This window comes from Anolis carolinensis, chromosome 4 (assembly GCF_035594765.1).
Source record: "Anolis carolinensis isolate JA03-04 chromosome 4, rAnoCar3.1.pri, whole genome shotgun sequence".
NCBI classification, from domain to species: domain Eukaryota; kingdom Metazoa; phylum Chordata; class Lepidosauria; order Squamata; family Dactyloidae; genus Anolis; species Anolis carolinensis.
The window spans coordinates 191,090,781-191,110,071 of NC_085844.1; the positions used below are offsets into that span (position 1 = coordinate 191,090,781).

Sequence of the window (19,291 nt, forward strand, 5' to 3'; positions counted from 1 at the left end):
GAGAGGAGACATGATGAGGGCCATATATAAATATATGAAAGGACACCATAAGGAGGAGGGAGCAAGCTTGTATTCTGCTGCCCTGGAAACTAGGACTCAATGGGTTCAAATTACAGGAAAGGAGATTCCACCTGAACATTAGGAAGAACTTCCCGACTGTAAGAGCTATTGAGCAGTCTGCCTTGGGGTGTAGTAGAAGCTCCCTCCTTGGAAACTTTTAAACAGAGGCTGGATGGAAATCTGTTAGGGGTACTTTGTGCTTTCCTGCATGGCAGAGGGTTGGACTAGGTGGCCTATGTGGTCTTTTTCAATTCTGTGATTCTATGATTCTATGATTTCCAGATTCCTCTTTAAATATAACCACCAATTGTTCATCATAATACAATACGAATCTCAGGTGGTGGGATGGATAGCATTGTTAACCGCAGCAAAAATAACAAGGGGTTTTGTGGTGTCTGAAACATGAATACATTTCAATCCAACATAAAAACTACTCCCATCTATGGAATAACAAATGCTAATAAAAACTAGGTGGCTGTTAAGTGCCTCATGATACCTTCTTTTTTAATTAGTGGTTGGAGAATTCTTTTAAAAATAATCACTTATACTCCAATGTTCCATAAAAGTTACTAGTTATCTTTACATTAATACATTTAAAAAGGAACTATTTTGTCACTGTTTGTGAATAACTAAAATAGTTCTATTAGTTACATCCCTCTCTCAAACATTTGAATGTAACAAATCACTGGCCTATGGTACAAAACACACCAAAGCAGCTTGTTTTGTAATCCTGTAACTATTTTAGTTACTTTTATAGTGTTTATAAATAAAGTCAAAACTAAACATTAAGTTTAAAAATTACAGTTATGCAACAAAAGGACTGGGGATATTCTTTGCTGTATTGCAATAATACAGTAAGATGCCCATAACTAAGGAACCCATATCCGCGGCTTCACTTGCCTATGTCCTGGGAAAAATGGTCTCTCTAGGAATTTGCTAGATCCTTTAGGCAATACTATGGTATGCCTTCCCCAGAAGTTACCACAGTGTTGCACCAGAAGACCTAACAAATGCCTAGAGATTCCTTTCTGTAAATCTCGAGGTCTTCCAACACAACTCTATAGCATACTGGGACTAAGGTAAAGGAAAAGGTTTCCCCCTGACATTAAGTCTAGTCGTGTCCAACTCTGGGGGTTGGTGCTCATCTCCATTTCTAGGCTGAAGAGCCGGTGTTGTCCATAGATACCTCCAAGGTCATGTGGTCAGCATGACTGCATGGAGCACCGTTACCTTCCCGCCAGAGCAGTTCCTATTGATCTACTCACATTTGCATGTTTTCGAACTGCTAGATTGGCAGAAGCTGGGGCTAACAGCGGGAGCTCACTCTGCTCCCCAGATTCGAACCACCAACCTTTCACTCAGCAAGTTAAGCAGCTCAGAGATTTAATCTGCCTCACCACCGGGGGCAGGTAATGGTGACCTGGTTGCAAATATATTCCCCACAAATATAGGGGTCCTACTGCACTGTATGTTAGTCATGCTTCACTCGTTGCCAACCCCTCACTAACCCAACTCTTCGGCAATTATCACAAGTAATTATTTATAACTAATTGTTTCCAAACTACAGATTGGAATCCTATAGGCTTCACTAGTAGTGTAGCCATCCTTGTGGAGGCAGAACATAGAAAAGAACAAGACAGAATTCGGAGCACCAGAAAGAGAAAGCTGCCCAATCTGCACTGTTTCTTGGCTTTCAGGAGCCGAGGCAGAAAGAACGGGTGGCTTAGAAAATCACCTGTCTCATGACACAGCTGACTTTCCAAGCCAGCCTTCCCACATTGCAGATAATTCAAAGCCAGGAATCTAACAAACATATGGCGTAGAGCAGGCAGCCCTCCCTCTTTACCTCTGCCTCTTCGCTGCACAAGCATGAAGAAAGTAGATCTGCTGGGGGAGTGGAAGGCTATGATAGCATAGCACTCCAAACAGAATCTTGTAGAATACTGTGGAAAGTGGAATCAAGAGCTCTACAGAACCAATATGCACTTTCCCTGGTCATTGCCGGCTACATCTAGCAATGCTTTCTGAATCCAGCAGCTGCATGACACATCTGCTCTGCTTTTGGAATGTTGAGGGCGATATTTCTCAGAATGTCAAACTGCAGGCTTGACAGAGATTGCACTTTCCTGCATGCATTTACAATGCATGCAGTTCCCAGAATCCGCTACCCAGCATGTTCATTTGGTCTAGGGCAGTGGTTCTCAACCCGTGGGTCCCCAGATGTTTTGGCCTTCAATTCCCAGAAATCCTAACAGCTGGTAAACTGGCTGGGATTTCTGGGAGTTGTAGGCCAAAACACCAGGGAACTCACAGGTTGAGAAACACTGGTCTGGAGCCAAATTACTATTATAGTGCCCCCTTCCATCTCACCTTGACCAGCTAAAAGAGACTTACCGTGACTGTTTTTATTCGTCCCAGTTGCCTAGTGCAGCTCCAACCTGAACGATTTATTAGCAATGTGCATTGTTCCCCATCGTCGCAGGGCTCCATCCCACACCACTGTCTGTTGACAATGATCTGAGCTGCCGGACAGATATTGTGAGAGAGGAAAAGGGAGGAAAAAGGGTGTGGAATGAAAGGGAGGTATACAACAGGAACAGAAATTAGTCATGTGTTCAACAACAGATTTAAAAACAAAAATACAATTTTTGCGTGCTTGCGTTTTGGTGGACTACCGCTCCCCTACCCAGGATCAGCATACCTTTGGTGGCTAGGGATGAAAGGAGATTCGGGTCTACCCATTTGCTAAGGGTGCCTCTCTGGGGAAGACTGATATAGAGCCTTTTTCCTGCTGTCTATTTTATGGATCCACATAAAGATGCAGTTAAAATTATTATGGTAATCCCCAAATGAACCCTGTAACACATCACCCACAGCCCTCAATTGAATAAAAACTGGGCATTATGATACAAGGCTAAATAACAGGATTAAGATTTCAATCCTATATTTAATTACAAGAGAGCAAACCTCACTGCAAGAAAGAAAGACAGGGAAAAGGGGGGGAGAGAATGGGGTTTACTTCTGAGTGTTTGATTTTGGAAATAAGTAGGGTCGACACTGGTTAGGGCTTGGATGAGACACCACTAATATCAGGTGCTGTTGGCTATGTTTCAGAAAAAAAACTGGCAAAACCATTTATGGGTATTAATTGCCTAAGAAAACCCTATGAAACTCATGGGGTTGCCACAAGTTGACTTAAAGGCATATGCACACATGCTCACTGAGGTACAAGATTGTGAAATTACATTCTCCATCACTGTGAAAGCACCTTGCAAAAGAAAAGGTAGAAAAATCAGGATGAGTAGAAGAAAGAGCAAATTAAAGGGAAAATATTGGCAGAGAATGGAAATGAATCATATCTATTATTCTTTGTACTGTAGTTATAACACCTCCGATTATGAGTTAATAGCCACCAGCAGTCTTAGAATAGCCTCATACTCAACACATGTATCAAAAGCCCACCCACAGGCATGGGACACATCCACCACACACATAGCAACACTATGTAGCATGTTGCTGTGGCACAAGTGCAGCACATAGCAACACAAGGCAATACATGCCCACACAGTAGTGCCTCACTAGAGCCTCCTCCCTGTAAGGCTGGAGAGGACAAAGAGAGTATTTGGAGCATTTCACATTCTGCTTTTCTAGTCGTTTGCAGCAACTCCATAAATGGGACCAGACAGAAGCTACCTAGATTATAAAGTAACACTTTTGTGGAGACATTTTTCCACAACTCAGGACTGAGGTATCATGGGACTCAACCTGCAGCATCCCACAGGGGGTGTGAATTGCACCCGGTGACACCATGGCAAGGGAGCAGGATGAAATTGCTCTAGTCTCTCCAAGCTCTTTTGCTTCCCTAGAATCCTTCTGTCACATGGTCTATCTGCTTTTTCCTACATTGTGGGCAGGAATCAGACTTCGTAGATGACCTATTTCCCTTGCTCTGATCTTAGCTCTGACTGGAAAAGTTTGATTTTACAAATGGGAGCATTTTCACTTTTTCTCCCATGATGCTGAGATGGAGTTTTGCAGCAGAAAAGAAATCACCAGTCTCAGAAACCACTGGGAAATTCTCAGAGACTGTGATGTGCACTAGTATAAACACAGATAAAACCTCATCATGCCTCGGTATCTTTAAAGATTTCCTCTTCCTCTCTGTCCCTGATGTGTGGTTCACTAAAGCAAGTTATTTAAGTGAGAAGACAAAGCTTGCACCTTCAGGCCTAAATCCAGGGTGATGTTAGTGGAGGAAAAGACTAGGTGAGGAAAAGTAGGAGACACTTGAGGCACTGCCTCGGCTGCTTGATTGGGGAGGCTATCCAAGAGAGTTTAGATCCCAGAGGGACTTAGGGTGAGCCAGGAAATAGAAAAGACAGGCAAGGTGGCCTGATAAACAGTGGACTTGGATAGTTGAGTGAAGCACCCCCTGTGTCTTACTAGACTAGATATATTGTTGCTATTGACTTGCCTGTGGTTTGGCTGATCTTTGGGTTTGTACCCAACCGATCCCTGCATACTTACTGATGCTACAGCCATTTTCCTTAGTTGACAACTCTTTAATCTTAAAATAAAAACGTTTCTCCCTACCCTGAGAAGCTCTGGGTGTGCTTAATAGGTCGTACTAATGCAAGCAGTTGATGTATCACTTACCATGGAGGATACAGTCTCCACAATAGTATGCTTATTAGAGTTATGTTGTTTTAAACAACTGTGCAAACTGTAAGATGTTGTTCTTGTACTTTCCAGGAGCTCCCACTTCTGCAACTGGTTCCCCATAGAATGATGAGAGCAGTTACAAAGATAGCTGTGACACTGGTGTTTAATTGCTTTTCCAACCAGGTTAGAAATGTTCCTCCAACTGGAAACTGCTTTGGATTCTCACATTCCATATATGTGGAACTGATTATATACAATTGTGGCATCGTTTGAACTACTGGAATAATACCACTGAATGCTGGCCTTACCATCCACACAGGCAGGTTTTGCTTTTGTTGTTCCAGCGACTTGGCCCCGCCGACAGGAACACCGTGCCGTCTGCCTGGCGATCATCCTCTTGGGATGGCTCATATCTCTGTCCAATGCTGTGATTTCACACGTCCCTACTTCCAGTTCCTTTCCTGCAAGAAGACATTGGGATACAAAGCAAACGTAATTCTAGCAAAAGAGGACAAGGTGTAGCCTGTTCACCAGTCAGGGAAAACTGAGAGCCCTCTTTGGGTAACAGTGTAACCTAAGATAACAATCTTACTGGCACTATAATAATTAAGAAACTGGGACAAATCCCAGTAGCAATACGCTAACTGAGAAACCAGGATTTTATCCAGGACAAGATGGCAAACAGTCCTCTCACCTGAGCAAGAATGACCAAGCCTCTGATCTGATAGCTGAGAGATTCACAAATATGGATTCAAATTCACTAAATGCTTCTTACTAATGAAGTCTCAGCTTCATCCATGCAATTCTCTTAAACTGAAGATCCATAAATGTGCAGACCCAAACATAATGCATGCAAGGACATTATAAACACTCCCCAACTTAAGTGTTCTAGTGTGGCCTGTGAAATGTTTGTGGAAAAGACAAAAATCATTCTACTGAGTTGTTCAATACTACTACTACTTCTTCTTCTACTACTACTACTACTACTAATAATAATACTTTATTTGTAACCCACCCTATTTCCCAAAGGGGACTCAGGGCAGTTTTTTTTTTAAAAAAAAGGCAAACATTCAATACCAGCAAAGAAAGAACAAACAACATGACAAATCAAAACAATACATAAACAACATGAATGTAAACTTATAAAAGACCAAGAGTAACCAAAGAGTTAAAACTAAGACAATAAAATGCTACCCACACATTAAACCCCCAATAAAATCTGACAACAAAAACATTAAAAATGAATGACAAATGATTTGCAACAACCATCCGGGCCGGATAGGTTCACAATATCCAAACAAGATTTACAATGGGGTTGTTGTGAGTTTTCTGGGCTGTATAGCCATGTTCCAGAAGCATTATCATCTGACGTTTCGCCCACATCTGTGACAGGCATCCTCAGAGGTTGTGAGCTACTTCACAACCTCTGAGGATGCCTGCCACAGATAAGGGCAAAACTTCAGGAAATAATGCTTCTGGACCATGGCCATACAGCCCAGAAAACTCACAACAACCCGGCCATGATTCCGGCCATGAAAGCTTTCGACAACACAGGATTTACAATGTTTGGACGAGGATGATCAGGGTGTCCTAATCCTCACCCTCTCCATAGGCTAATTATGACTCTGCTACTCCAACTCTGGACCTAACTTAGAGGGAGGAAATAGCTGGGTTAGGGCTAGCTAGTTGTGGCTAGCTATCCAAATGCAGACAGAAGAACATCATTTACTGGAATAAGATCACTGACTAGGGTATTGCTCAAAACCAGTTGACCCAAATGTCATTCATGCAATTAAGCTACTAGAGTAGAATTTAAAAAACTTACTTCTTCTTTTCCAAACTTGGCACTAAATCCAGACAATGTTAATTTTTTTCTTTCCCACCAGTCCCATAGGGATTTAATATTGAGGAACTCTCTAGTTTGATGTTATTGTATTATAGGTATCATGCAAAAGGTAAAGGTAAAGGTTTCCCCTGACGTTAAGTCCAGTCATGTCTGACTCTGGGGGTTGGTGCTCATCTCCATTTCTAAGCCAAAGAGCCGGCGTTGTCCGTAGACATCTCCAAGGTCATGTGGCTGGCATGACTGCATGGAGCGCCATTACCTTCCCGCCGGAGCGGTACCTATTGATCTACTCACATTGGAATGTTTTCAAACTGCTAGGTTGGCAGAAGCTGGAGCTAATAGTGGGCGCTCACTCCGCTCCCGGGATTTGAACCTGGGACCTTTCGGTCTGCAAGTTCAGCAGCTCAGTGCTTTAACATACTTCACCACCGGGGCTCCTGCAGGTATCATGCAGATAATTATAAATCTGAGGAACCAAACATGGTATCTGTGGGAATCAATGTCTCCACAAACACCTTCTTTGATGCTTGTCACAACTCCTGCCTCTCCTGATTTTTAAGACAAGCTAATAATATAATAAATACGAACTTTATTTTATACCCCGCCAACCATCTCCCTGAAGGTACTTGGGGCGGCTTACAAGCAGGATCAGGCCCAGAACATACAACAAAATTACCAACTAAAAACACAGTTAAAAACATAATAATATACAACAATTCAATTAAAACACAATCAAAAACAACAAAATATACAAGAAGTGTTAAAACTATATCAAATCAGACGCGGCAACCAACAATCGGGAATACGAATATGAAAATGATCAGACTAGAGAGGGCTAAGCATGGACTTGTGCAAAAAGTAAACTGTATGACCAGGGTGAGAAGTAAAATGCTAAGTACAAACCTTATTGGTAAACTAGGGCTGGGCATTCATGAGCAGGACTAACAGTCATCAAACGCATACAGGAACTAAGAATAAGTTAATATATAGAATGAAAACTTTACCTGACTTCCTCAGACAATTTTGCAAGGGCATTCATGACATTATTTCAGAGTCCTGTATATACTAAGTGGTCTAATGAAATTGGGGCCTTTTTGCAATAAGACAACTGTCTTTTCTGTAAAGAGCAGATGAGCAGCTGATTCTACACACTCAATTGTTACAAGCTTTCCAGGAGAAGTAATTTACATTTTAATAAATACTGTAAAGCACTTGGAAACTCAAGCTGTTCTGCTGCCATCTATCCAGATGTTTTACTTAAGAAAACTGTTCTCTCCATTCTGCAGCCCAGAAGATACCAAGCAAGAATTGGTTAGCTGCTTTGAGCCTCCGTGTGGAGAAAAAAAGTGGGATATAAATAAACATAGTAATAATATTAGCAGCAAAACACCCACATGTTAGTTTTCTCACAAAGAATTGTGACTTGTACAACAATCATAGAATCCTAGAGTTGGAAGAGACCTCACGGGCCATCCAGTCCAACCCCCTGCAAATCCCAGAAATCCCTGCCAGTTTACCAGCTGTTAGGATTTCTGGGAGTTGAAGGCCAAAACACCTGGGGAAACACAGGTTGAGAACCACTGGTCTACATGGATAACTCTCTTTATTGCTGTTATACACATGGACTAATCCAGATCGTACATATATTCTTCCTAGCCACACTCCTACCAATTGTTAACTAGAGAAAACTACTGGAAGGTCCAATGAAGGTCTGGAATGATCACTGGTGTATCAAAGCCACCCAACCCAGGGCCCTTCCAAACAGACCATATATACCAGGATCTGATCCCAGGTTTCTGTTTATCCCAGAGTATTTGGCAACGGGGACTCACATAATCTAGTTTAAAGCAGAAAACCTGGGATCAGTTCCTGTGATTTAGGGCCTGTCTGGAAGGGCCCCTTGTTATTAATCCAGCCCTCATTACTATTAATTTACTACTGTTTCCTCAAAGTTCTTTTAATTCTTTGCAGTCCTGGATGTTGTAATGTGATGCATATTATACCTGGAAGACATACATTTCTCTTTAGGCTTCTCTCCCAGTCTCAGTCTCTCTCTCTCTCTCTCCCCCTTCCTCTTTCTCTTTTCCCTTTAAACAAATTCCAGAAATGCTCTGCTTCTCTGCTTCCCCTATAATATGGGTGACAACAGTTTCTCATTTCCTCACATCTTCTTCAATGGCAGTTGTGTGATGAAAACATATGAGATCACCAGGATTTATACAGGCAGATGCAGCAGCCTTTTCATATTTATTTGGGCTGTAATATATACATTCAATCTCCAGCTCCCTTTCTCTCTTCAAAAGAGAGTTATTTGTTATCTGAATAAGTAAACGTGAGAGGCTGAGACATTTCTATTAGAACTACATTGCTTGAGCAAGATTTACCTTGTTGCCTCCTCCTTTTGAACTTTTTCTGCTTAGGATGACTTTGGGCCTGATCCTGTTTTCAAAACTATTTACATGAAGACAAACACATATCAAAATATTGTTGTTGTATGCCTTCACATTATTTCTGACTTATGGTAACCTATTACAGGGTTTTCTTGGTATGATTTCTTCAGAAGGGGTTTGCCATTGCTTTCCTCTGAGGCCGAGAAAGGGAGACTTGCCCAAGGTTACCCAGTGGGTTTCTATGGCCAAACGGGGATTTGAACCCTTGTATCCGATCCCAGTCCAACATCCAATTCAAATCAACACATTAAAGCGTCCCTAAATAGCATATAAAGAACTGCATCACCTATATAATGCTGCTGAGGAGCAGAGTGGTCCAACATACTTTGCTGCCTGAGACAAAGAACATGATGATTCCTTCCCTATTCCATATAATTGACAGTGGATATTTACCACACCTGCAGCATATCTTAGGAGTGTAAGATACTGACAAGCTGGAATGTGACAGAGGAGGACAACAAAAAAGCTAACAAATCTAGAAGTCATGTCCTAAGAGCTGAAGTTTAGAGACTTGGGTATGATTTGCCTTAAGAGAAGGTCAAGAGGAGATAGGATAGCTATATTTAAATATTTAAAATGATATCATACTGAAGATGCTGCTCTGAGTAATAGATTTAAACTACATGAAAAGATATCCCACCTTAACATTAGCAATACCATATTTACTCAAATGTAATGCTCACTTATTTGGCTAAATTACCTTCCCAAAATTACAGTATGCATTAGATTCACTAATATGGTATTCTTAGTGCTGAGTCAAAGCAAAAGAAGAGGCTACTTCAGGAGCTACTGGCATTCCTATTTGAGGGACATCATTTCTAATGTAAGTCGTCTTGAGTCTTCTTGTAACCACTTTGAATCTCCTTGTGGAGAAAAAAGCGGGGTATAAATAAATATAATAATAATAATAATAATAATAATAATAATAATAATAATACCCATGACTCAATGCTATGCAGTCATGGAACTTGTAGTTTGGTGAGGCTTCAGCATTCTTTGGCAGCCCCCATGATCCCAAACTACAGCCCCCATGATGCCATTGCATTGAAAAAGGACAGTTAAAGTGGATTCATTCTACAGCATAGATGTGCCCCAAGGTCTTCTTTTCCATTGCTGAAAGCTTTGGTATTCTATCACTTTAAAAAAAAGAAGAAGGAATTATAAGCAGGCAGCAAATGTAATGTCAAAATTTCAAAGAGAACGCTTTTGCCACTATGCATTACATTCATCAGCAAATACTTTTTTTTTGGTTTCAGGGTTTTGAAAATGTGCACATTAGATTCAATGGTGCATTAGACTCACGTAAATATGGGTATATTCCTGATAGTAAGAGCTGTTCAACAGAGCAATATGCTGGCCTGGAGTGTGATGGGGTCTCCTTCTCTGGAGGTTTTTAAACAGAGGCTGAATGACCACCTGTTGGGAGTGCTTTAATTGTATATTCTTGCATGGCAGGGGATTGGACCGGATGGGTCTTATAGTTTCTATCAACTCAAATGATTATGTGGAGTGTGCATGCTGAGTCAGGTGACACTCTTGGACCCTTTGCCATCTGTCCTCAAACACAGGGTTGCTGTGAGGTTTCCAGGCTGTATGGCCATGTTCCAGAAGCATTCTCTCCTGACATTTCACCCACATTTATGACAGGCACCCTCAGAGGTTGTGAAGACTGCAAACACTCAGTTGAAATGTCTCACTCTGCTTAATGAGAGGGACAGTACAGCTGAGGGGCCCATTCCACATGTGAGTTGCCTTTGTTGTGGTTAAATTGCCTGTAACCAAGTAGCGAGACACTCAAATGGGACCTCACATTGCTAAGACAATCTGAGACAGCTATCTTGGTTGATAGGTGCTTGATGGCAACAGTGGCAGCTCACCCTTTTGTTTTTTGAGCATTTTGGCCATTCCCCTTTCATGGAAGTTGTGCTGCACAATTTGCCCTAAACCTCTAAAATATTGTTTCTGTTCAAATTTAGTGAAAGACACTATACAGTTGTGACTTGTAGTCATTTTATGCAATAATCAATTCAGGAAGTGTTGTTTTGCCTTTTGCTCTAAGTAGCATGTTACTTAAGAATAGAGTAAAGCACCACTGAGAGCTCCTTCAAATCCTGAATTAAAATCTGGATTGATTTTATTATCCCATTGACATCATCCCCAAATTGGATCAATACCCAACTGAGGACAATTTGAAGTAGATGATCTTTCAGGAGGGCACTCTCTGTATCTTTACATACAGTCAGCCAAATGACTAATAATGATTAGAGTGCAGCCTACTAGAGGTTGTAAAAGCAGTTGCTTTTACAATATCTACATTCCTCACCCTGCATTCCTCACTATTTGCTATGCTGGCTTAGGGCTACTAGAAATTGCAGTCCAACAACAGCTGGAAAGCCATGTGATATCTAATACTCATTTAGGTGATACCACTTATCATCTATTAGAAAATAGGTCTATTAGGAAAGTTGTATGAGTACCAAGATGCTACCAGAAGATAACAGAAGCCAAAAGCAGGATGGACAAAAATGAGGGAGTTTGTGTTGATGCATTGATACAATGGTGTCTGCCTTTAGAGGTGGTGGCTTTCTAACAAAATGCTGTAAAAAATGTAGCTTATGGATGAGATCTGTGACTTTTTGAAATATAATTCAACAAATGGCACATGTGCTCTTAATCTTACCCTGCCCAATTTCTCAAAACCTCTAAGTATTTCTGTTCTTGTGTTTTTTAAGGTTATGTCCTTGAAGCTGCTGCCTTTCATCCCATATGGTATCGCTAATAAAACTAACTTCCAAGTGGTTGTTTCCTCCAAAGGCAACAGTTCTCAACAGGAAGTTCAAAGAAAAAATGATGCTTAGAAGAAGCACAGATTAATTTGTACTGCCTCATCTAGTAGTACCATCACTTGTAATCTGTCAGAATTATTTCTAGCACTTGGCTTTGGGATTCTGATTTCATTGTAAGTTCCACAATGAGGTTACAAAATCCAGAAGTGAAGTCTAGAACTCTACGATGCTTCTATAATAATGGGTTACGAACGTCCACTCACAGCATGTGTGCATCTGTTGTGCGGGATGCAGCTCTACTCCAATGCCCTGGCTGATGCCATGTGTAGAACCACCTGCTTGGAATTCGTTCACTCGTGATTAGGTATCCCTGCTTCCTACTGGCAAGCAGGCACTGCAGCTTGCTATTCCAAGCTCCACATAATTGCCCATCATGCATCACACAGAAACAATACAATGGCACTGAAACAGAGAAAGGTGATGAAAGAAAAAGAACATGTGAATTGGACAAAAAATGAGGGAAGTATCAACTTGAAGAAAAGAGGAAAATACTTCAGCTACTGTAACTGTCTGAGCAAAGAGGTGATTAAAGCACATTAAGGGATAGCTGCCATGTTCTGTGATCTCGGAAATATGCCCTAAAGTGTCAAAATGCAATTATAATCTGTGTCAGTGATTGCAAGAGTAGAAACAGATGGTACAATTCATTCAAGGCTAATTCTTTCTGGGATGAAAATGGTACCCTTCAACATGTAGTCTCCTAGTTTCTGGGCACACTCGTTGATGCTGAACAATTTTTTTCTCCCAGTTCACACACAGTTATTTCCCGATCACGAGTCTCCATTGTAACACAAGAGACAAGTATTAAAAGGCTCCACTTGATTTATTTCCCCTGTTGCATTTCATTCTTCATTCTTTGTTGGTTTTTTATCAAGTGATTTGTGATCAGAGGGTTGGAAGGTATCTGAAAGTTTTTTTAGTACAATTCTTTGCCTTAAAGGAAACTTAATTAATCCAAGTTCCAACCAAATTAAGACACAGATCAGTAATGTTTGTATAATACTGGATGATTTACACTAGGCTGGCAAGAGTTTCTGTCTTCCAGGTGTTTAAGCACTGCCATTCCTAATCTTGATTTTTAGAACCCATAATACATAGTATCTCAGATGAAGACTTGTATAGGTTGTCCCATGGAACAATAATAAAAATATGGATAACGACAAGTTTCCTTCCCCCAGACTAGCATTTTCGCTTGGCTCTCAAGGCTATTTCATACATGGGTCTCATAGAGTTGCAGTTTAAAAGAAAAGCAAATCACATCAACCTGAAATTTGTCTGAACCTGATCTGAACGATAATGAAAGCAGTGCAGAAGCAAATAAGATGCTTCATGTGACAATAAGAGTTCATATGATGTTTATATAAAATTTGTTGTAAATTTACATTGTTATTATTTTATATGCTTATGTACAGTTTGTATTTTATATGTGTTGCACTTTTGAGTGCTTTTGTGAGCCGCCCTGAGTCACTTCGGTGAGATGGAGGTGGGATATAAAATTATTATTATTATACTTCCATATTCAGTTATTGATTTGGTAGTGAAGGTAAAACTCAGAAAAATCAATAGTTTATAAACTTTATTGGATACAAGTTCATTAATAATATATCCATGCATGTTTATGTGTCAAAAGTAAGGTTTACTGAGCATTTGGGGGTCCTCCTGGTTACCTGGTGATGGTTTAAATGGCCCCCTGGGCAAGCCACACTTTCTCAGCCTCGGATCCTGCTGGTAATATGGGGGATATATTCCTCCTCATTGTTTTCCTGCTCTGCACTAGCTTTTCCCATTTATTTTTAAGTGCCATGTGTTTCTCTCCCTTTCCTTTTTCAAAATTTTCAGTCGCTTTCTGCATCATGACAGTATTTCCACATCATTTTATGTTCATAGAGCCTGATATTAATATGGACAAACTAATCCTTATCTGCCTCATCTAATGCATGCCTGACATATTTATATCTCTCTTGGGAAAATAGCCAAAGCCCCAAACAGCTAATTTTAGCTTTGGATCTACATCTGTCTCATAGATTTGATTGAAATCATCCCACCCGCTATATGTAAGGCCTATAAGGATGATCAAACAGAAATCCCAATGATGCATGACAGCACTGCTTCTGGCTTTGTTCAGAGAACAAAGCCTTAGTTCACACATCACCAATACGAATTAACACACAACACCTGTATCGTCTGTCATGTATAACAATCCTGGACTGAATCTTTTTGGCTGTGCATACAGCATTTGCAAAGACCACATCCAACTTGATAGTAAATCAGGCTAAAGTCAGGATGCATTTTACTACAACTGACTGCAGCTTAATAACACAGGATATCAAACATTTGAGGGTTTTTTTTATAAAGGAGGTATCCCAGATTTTTAAGCATCTTTGAAAATCCAAAGGATTCAAGGCATGAAAATGAACAGTCATTGCCAGTGAAGTCATTGCCAGTTCATTATAGCAAACAGGACTGAGCTAACTCATTGGCTCAGTCTACACAATTCCCACCCCATTTCTCATCCCACTTCCAAAAGCTGACCTATGGAGGGGCACTGCCTGTCAGTTTGCTCCTTAGCAGTTTCTCAATCCTGTCTTCAGAGAACTCAGGAAGTAAATCACCTCCTTAGAAAAACTCCCAGGTACATAGCATTGACCCATTCAAAGTCTTCCTGGGTCTCTAGGTGTATAAAAACTTACAGGTTTAGGAGGGAGTGAGGTTGGCAGGGTGTTATTTTAAGGCACTGTGTTTACGTTGCCATGAAGGCACAGCAACGAACCACAAGCAATCCTCTGGGAAATGCCTTATACACTTCCCAGCAAAGGAAGTGGTGCAGCAAATTGGCCTTGGGATCTACAACCCACCTGAGGCACCCGCAAGAAAGTGGAGAATTTGGCAGCAACTCATATTCCTTGCATTTTTGAGAGCAAACTTTCACTCAGAGCTCTTGCTTGGCTGGATAAGGCTGCATTGTTTGAATTACTCGCACACATGTCTTGTTACAGTCTGCTAATTGTGACATTATTTATGGATCCACAACAAGTCTGCAAAGTGTTCCTCACATCCTTGTTTGCTCGTGGCCTTGTCTCAGGAGCTCTCAGTGGAACGTTTACGCTGACAGTGTTCTTCACGTTTCTGGGTGAGTGAACATCAGCACAGAATTTCCTCTGCAGTTTTCTGGTTTGCAGGGCTGTTTGACAGTGTAGACTGGGGAAAATAAAATGGGATTGGAGGGATTTGACCCCAGAGTGACAAATCAGTGACTGAAAAGAGCTTATTCTTGCTACTTTAAAAGACAGATTGGGAATACAGATGTCAGTTTCCTTGGGTGACAGAGCTGCTTGGCATCCCCAAAACCTAGAAATTCCTCCTGGAAGCCAGATTTTAAAAAGCGGGACCTCCATTATTTAGTTATTAGCTTTATTTAAAACCTGCCCTTTTCCCAAGACTGAGAGTCAAGGCAGTGTACACTTTAAAAAGATTACAAATAAAAGCTTACAAAAAGCAACATAATAACTGAAGCATATTTCAAAGCTACACTGTGAAAATGTTAAAACAATAAGCAATGCAATTAAATCAATTGAATTTACAGTGATAAAAGCTTCCAGTTTTAAAAGCCTGTCTGAATAAAGAAGTTTTTGTCCTCTGGAGGAAGAACAGAAAGGAAGGAACAATCCTAACCTCCCAAAGGAGGGGCTTCCAGAGTCTGGGGGCAGCCACTGACAGGCCTCTCTAAAGTTCCCATCAATTGCATCTGGGAAAGTGGTATAAGGAGCTTTCCTGTGGATTTCAGGATCTAGGCATTTTCAAACAGAAAGTTAGACTGCATCTACATTGTAAAATTAATGCAGTCTGACACCACATTAAAACTGCCATGGCACAATGCTATGGAATCATGGGAGTTGTAGTTTTGTGAGGCATCAACACTCTGGCAAAGAAGGTTACAGACCTAATAAAACTACAACATTTGTAATACTTAGCATTTAGCTATGGATGTTAAAGTGGTGTCAAACTGCATTAATTCTGCAGTGTAGATGCATCCATAGTCTGTCTAATCGCTTAGACCAGTGGTTCTCAACCTGTGGGCCCCCAGGTGTTTTGGCCTACAACTCCCAGAAATCCCAGCCAGTTTACCAGCTCTTAAGATTTCTGGGAGTTGAAGGCCAAAACATCTGGGGACCCACAGGTTGAGAAACACCGTCTTAGACCTAAACCATATAAGTCTTTATATACCATAGCTATCACTAGGCTTGGGCTCAAATCAGTTTGACCAAAAGTGATTTGTAATATTCAGTGGTCTGTTTTGTGTAATCCCCCGAAAACAGAATGGGTAGGAGGGAACTGAAAAGCTCAGCAAAATGAATCAAGAGAGCAGGGTTTATTGACCACTGGAGAGGATGGAGTTAAGTCTGCATTATACCTGAATCAGGGGGTCTGCTGCGGGGTTCCTGGAGAAGATCCTGCAGCATCTTTTCTCCCTTCTCAGCAGCGGAAGTGTTCTTTAGGTTACTCACTTTCCCAGCAGCACTTGCATGGGGCAGGCATTGAAAGTCCCCAAGTTTCTTTTGGAGCGTGATGGGAATTGAAGTTTTTCTCCGTGTGTTTCTCACCCAATAAAAGACCTGGTTGTGTCTATGCTCTGATTGGCTGAGAATGGACACAACCGGCAATGACAATTCCCAGAACCCTCTCTTGCAATTTGTCTTATTTTAAAAAATGTTAAAGTAAAAAATTAAAATAATTCTAAAAAAGCAGTAGATGGGTGAATTGTTCTGAAACTTGGCAGGCCTGCAGTTGTAATTAGGGTTTAAAACTGAGATAGGTTTCATGCAAATAGGCCTTAAAATGACTGAGGATTGAGCCTTTAAAGCTTCCAGTTGTAGCCAATGGGTTGAATCTTTGCAGAATGAAAATGGCAAAACTCCTCCCAATTTGAGTAACTTCCTGGTAAACAAAATGAGGGGTTAGCTGAAAATGGACCCTGAAAATGGACCCCAAAAAGCCTGTCTTTTGGCCAAATGGCACACCTCTAGCTATCACTTTGAATTGTGCCCAGAAGCAGGCTGGCAGCTAGTGGAGCTTTGTCTCTTTGAACCAACTGAAGTTTCCAAACAGGTCAAACTAAATAAAACTCAACCATATCAAACCCCCCCCCCCCCCAAAAAAAACCCTCACACTTCTTACATATTAATGGCAGTGAAATATACAGGGAAGAAATTGTTTAAATCTGACAGTGTTACTTGGTTTACTCCAGCCTTATCTAACCTAATTCTTTCTAAATGTGTTTACACTCTTCACAATCTCTGGGAATGATAGTTCTAGTCCAAACACACGAGGGAGCATATTTGAGAAATACTTAGGGCCCTTCCACACAGCCATATAATTCAGAATATCAAGGCAAATAATCCATAATATCTGCTTTGAACTTGATTATATGCGTTCACACTGCCATATAATCCAGTTCAATGTGGATTTTATACAACTGTGTGGAAGGGGCCTTAGTTTGCCTTTGTAAGTGGATTAATAAAAGGAAGAGGGCACTTTTAATACAATAGTTCTGAGTCCAGTATTTATATTTCATAACATGTCCCCAGGCCACTGTTCTAAAAACCAAAGATTACTTTTCCTAAAGAAAAATCAATTGGTCTGAAAAGTCAAAGAAGTGAGAGACCATAATTTATTTGAGATATGAGAATCACAATTACTAGTTTATTTTTTTAACAATCCAGCCCTAGAGGCTGAGAGAGGGAATGAGGAGACTTTTCTTTAGGGGAATGAAAGAACAAGACAAGATCCCGAAGAGCAAATATATGTCATTGAAAAGGATTCCTCACGCTATAACCTTTCCCATTTCTATACACAGATGTGAAAACTGGACAGTAAAGGAAATCATCTCATTTGAAATGTGTTGCTGGCAGAGTTCTGCAGACTGTTACCACCCCCGCCCCCAAATTGTTCTTAGAACAAATAAAATTCGAACTCTCCCTAGACATCAAGACTGTTGTACTTTGGCCATAGGAGAAGACATGACTCACTTGAAAAGACAATAATGTCTGGGAAGGCAGTAGGAAATGAGAAAGATAATGTTCCAGATGTATAGATCAAAAAAGCCATGACCATGACCTGCAAGGCATGAAGAGGAATGTTCACAATGTGGTAATTTAGAGGTTTCTCATTCATGGGGTCATCATAAGTTGGAATCAACTCAATAGCAATTTACAGCAATTTTTGGGAGGGCAGGATCAAGCTTTAATAGCTTTTAAATAAGCCTAGGTTGTTACACAGTTTCTGTCCTTTTATTTCCAATTCCTCTTGCATCTTATATTCAGGGGCCGGGCTGTAGTGCAGCTGGTTAGTAGCCATCTGCAATAAATCACTACTGACCGAGAGGTCATGAGTTCAAAGCCTGGGTCGGGTTAAGCCCCCGACCATTAAATAGCTCAGCTTGCTGAAAGACAGTTGCATCTGTCAACTAGGAAATTTAGGTACGCTTTATGCGGAAGGAATGAGGAAGTACAGTACTCAGTGTCATGTGTCACTAGCATACCCTCATGAAGCTGGAAATGTTAAATTGCCTCTGTGTGTGTCTATATTATATGTTGTTTGTCTGATGGCATTGAATGTTTGCCATATGTATGTGCATTGTAATCCGCCCTGAGTCCCCTTCGGGGTGAGATGGGTGGAATATAAATAATGTAAATAAATAAAAAATAAATAAATGTGTTAAAACAATTTAAAGCAATGCTTAAACACATAAACAACAACCCTGGGGATTACTATCACTTGCAAACAGAATACCCAGTATCCCCTAATACAAAGGGATAAGAATTCTTTGGCCCTTCAGATGGTGCAGAACTATGATTCCCAGCAGTCCTCAACATTTCCTAGGCTTGTTCGAGCTCCTGTGAACACTAATTCATCAACATGGAGCGAGGCTCACAGTTCCTAGTCTGAGTTAGACTCTAAAAACATATTTTCAGGAATGAAAAAAGATACGTATGGATGAATAATGTTAAATGTTAAATAAAATAGGCTATTTAAATTGCAAATCAGATACATCAAGATTCAGAGGTAGAGATGTGTGGCCAACCAAAATTTGGGGGGAACCAAAAGTGAATCTCCAAACCCTTGGAAATTGGCCACTACTATTCAGCAGATATTGGGGCAATGAAACTGTGGTACAAATCTTTACTCAACTATTAAGTTTGGTAGCCACTCACCAATGTTAGATCTATTGCCTTATATTCCAAGATCTGATCCCAACTTATCTGTTTTGATGAGGCCCCTTCTACACTGTATTTTTAAAATCCAGATTATCTGCTTTGAACTGGATTATCTGGCAGTGTAGACTCATATAATCCAGTTCAAAGCAGATAATGTGGATTATCTGCCTTGATAATCTGGATTATATGGCAGTGTAGAATGGTCCTAAGTCT

The 19,291-nt window shown here is 40.7% G+C and overlaps 1 protein-coding gene across 1 annotated transcript in view; it reads right to left on the bottom strand.

Annotated features, from left to right (window-relative positions):
• LOC100552682 (chemokine-like protein TAFA-5) overlaps window positions 1-19,291 on the bottom strand; it is a 40,024-nt gene that overhangs the window by 14,172 nt on the left and 6,561 nt on the right. The window contains exons 2-3 of the mRNA XM_008119320.3: window positions 5,031-5,183; window positions 2,455-2,582 (exon numbers count right to left, since the gene is read on the bottom strand). Coding sequence (XP_008117527.1) covers window positions 2,455-2,582; window positions 5,031-5,183 — 281 coding nt within the window. The remainder of the gene's footprint in view (window positions 1-2,454; window positions 2,583-5,030; window positions 5,184-19,291) is intronic.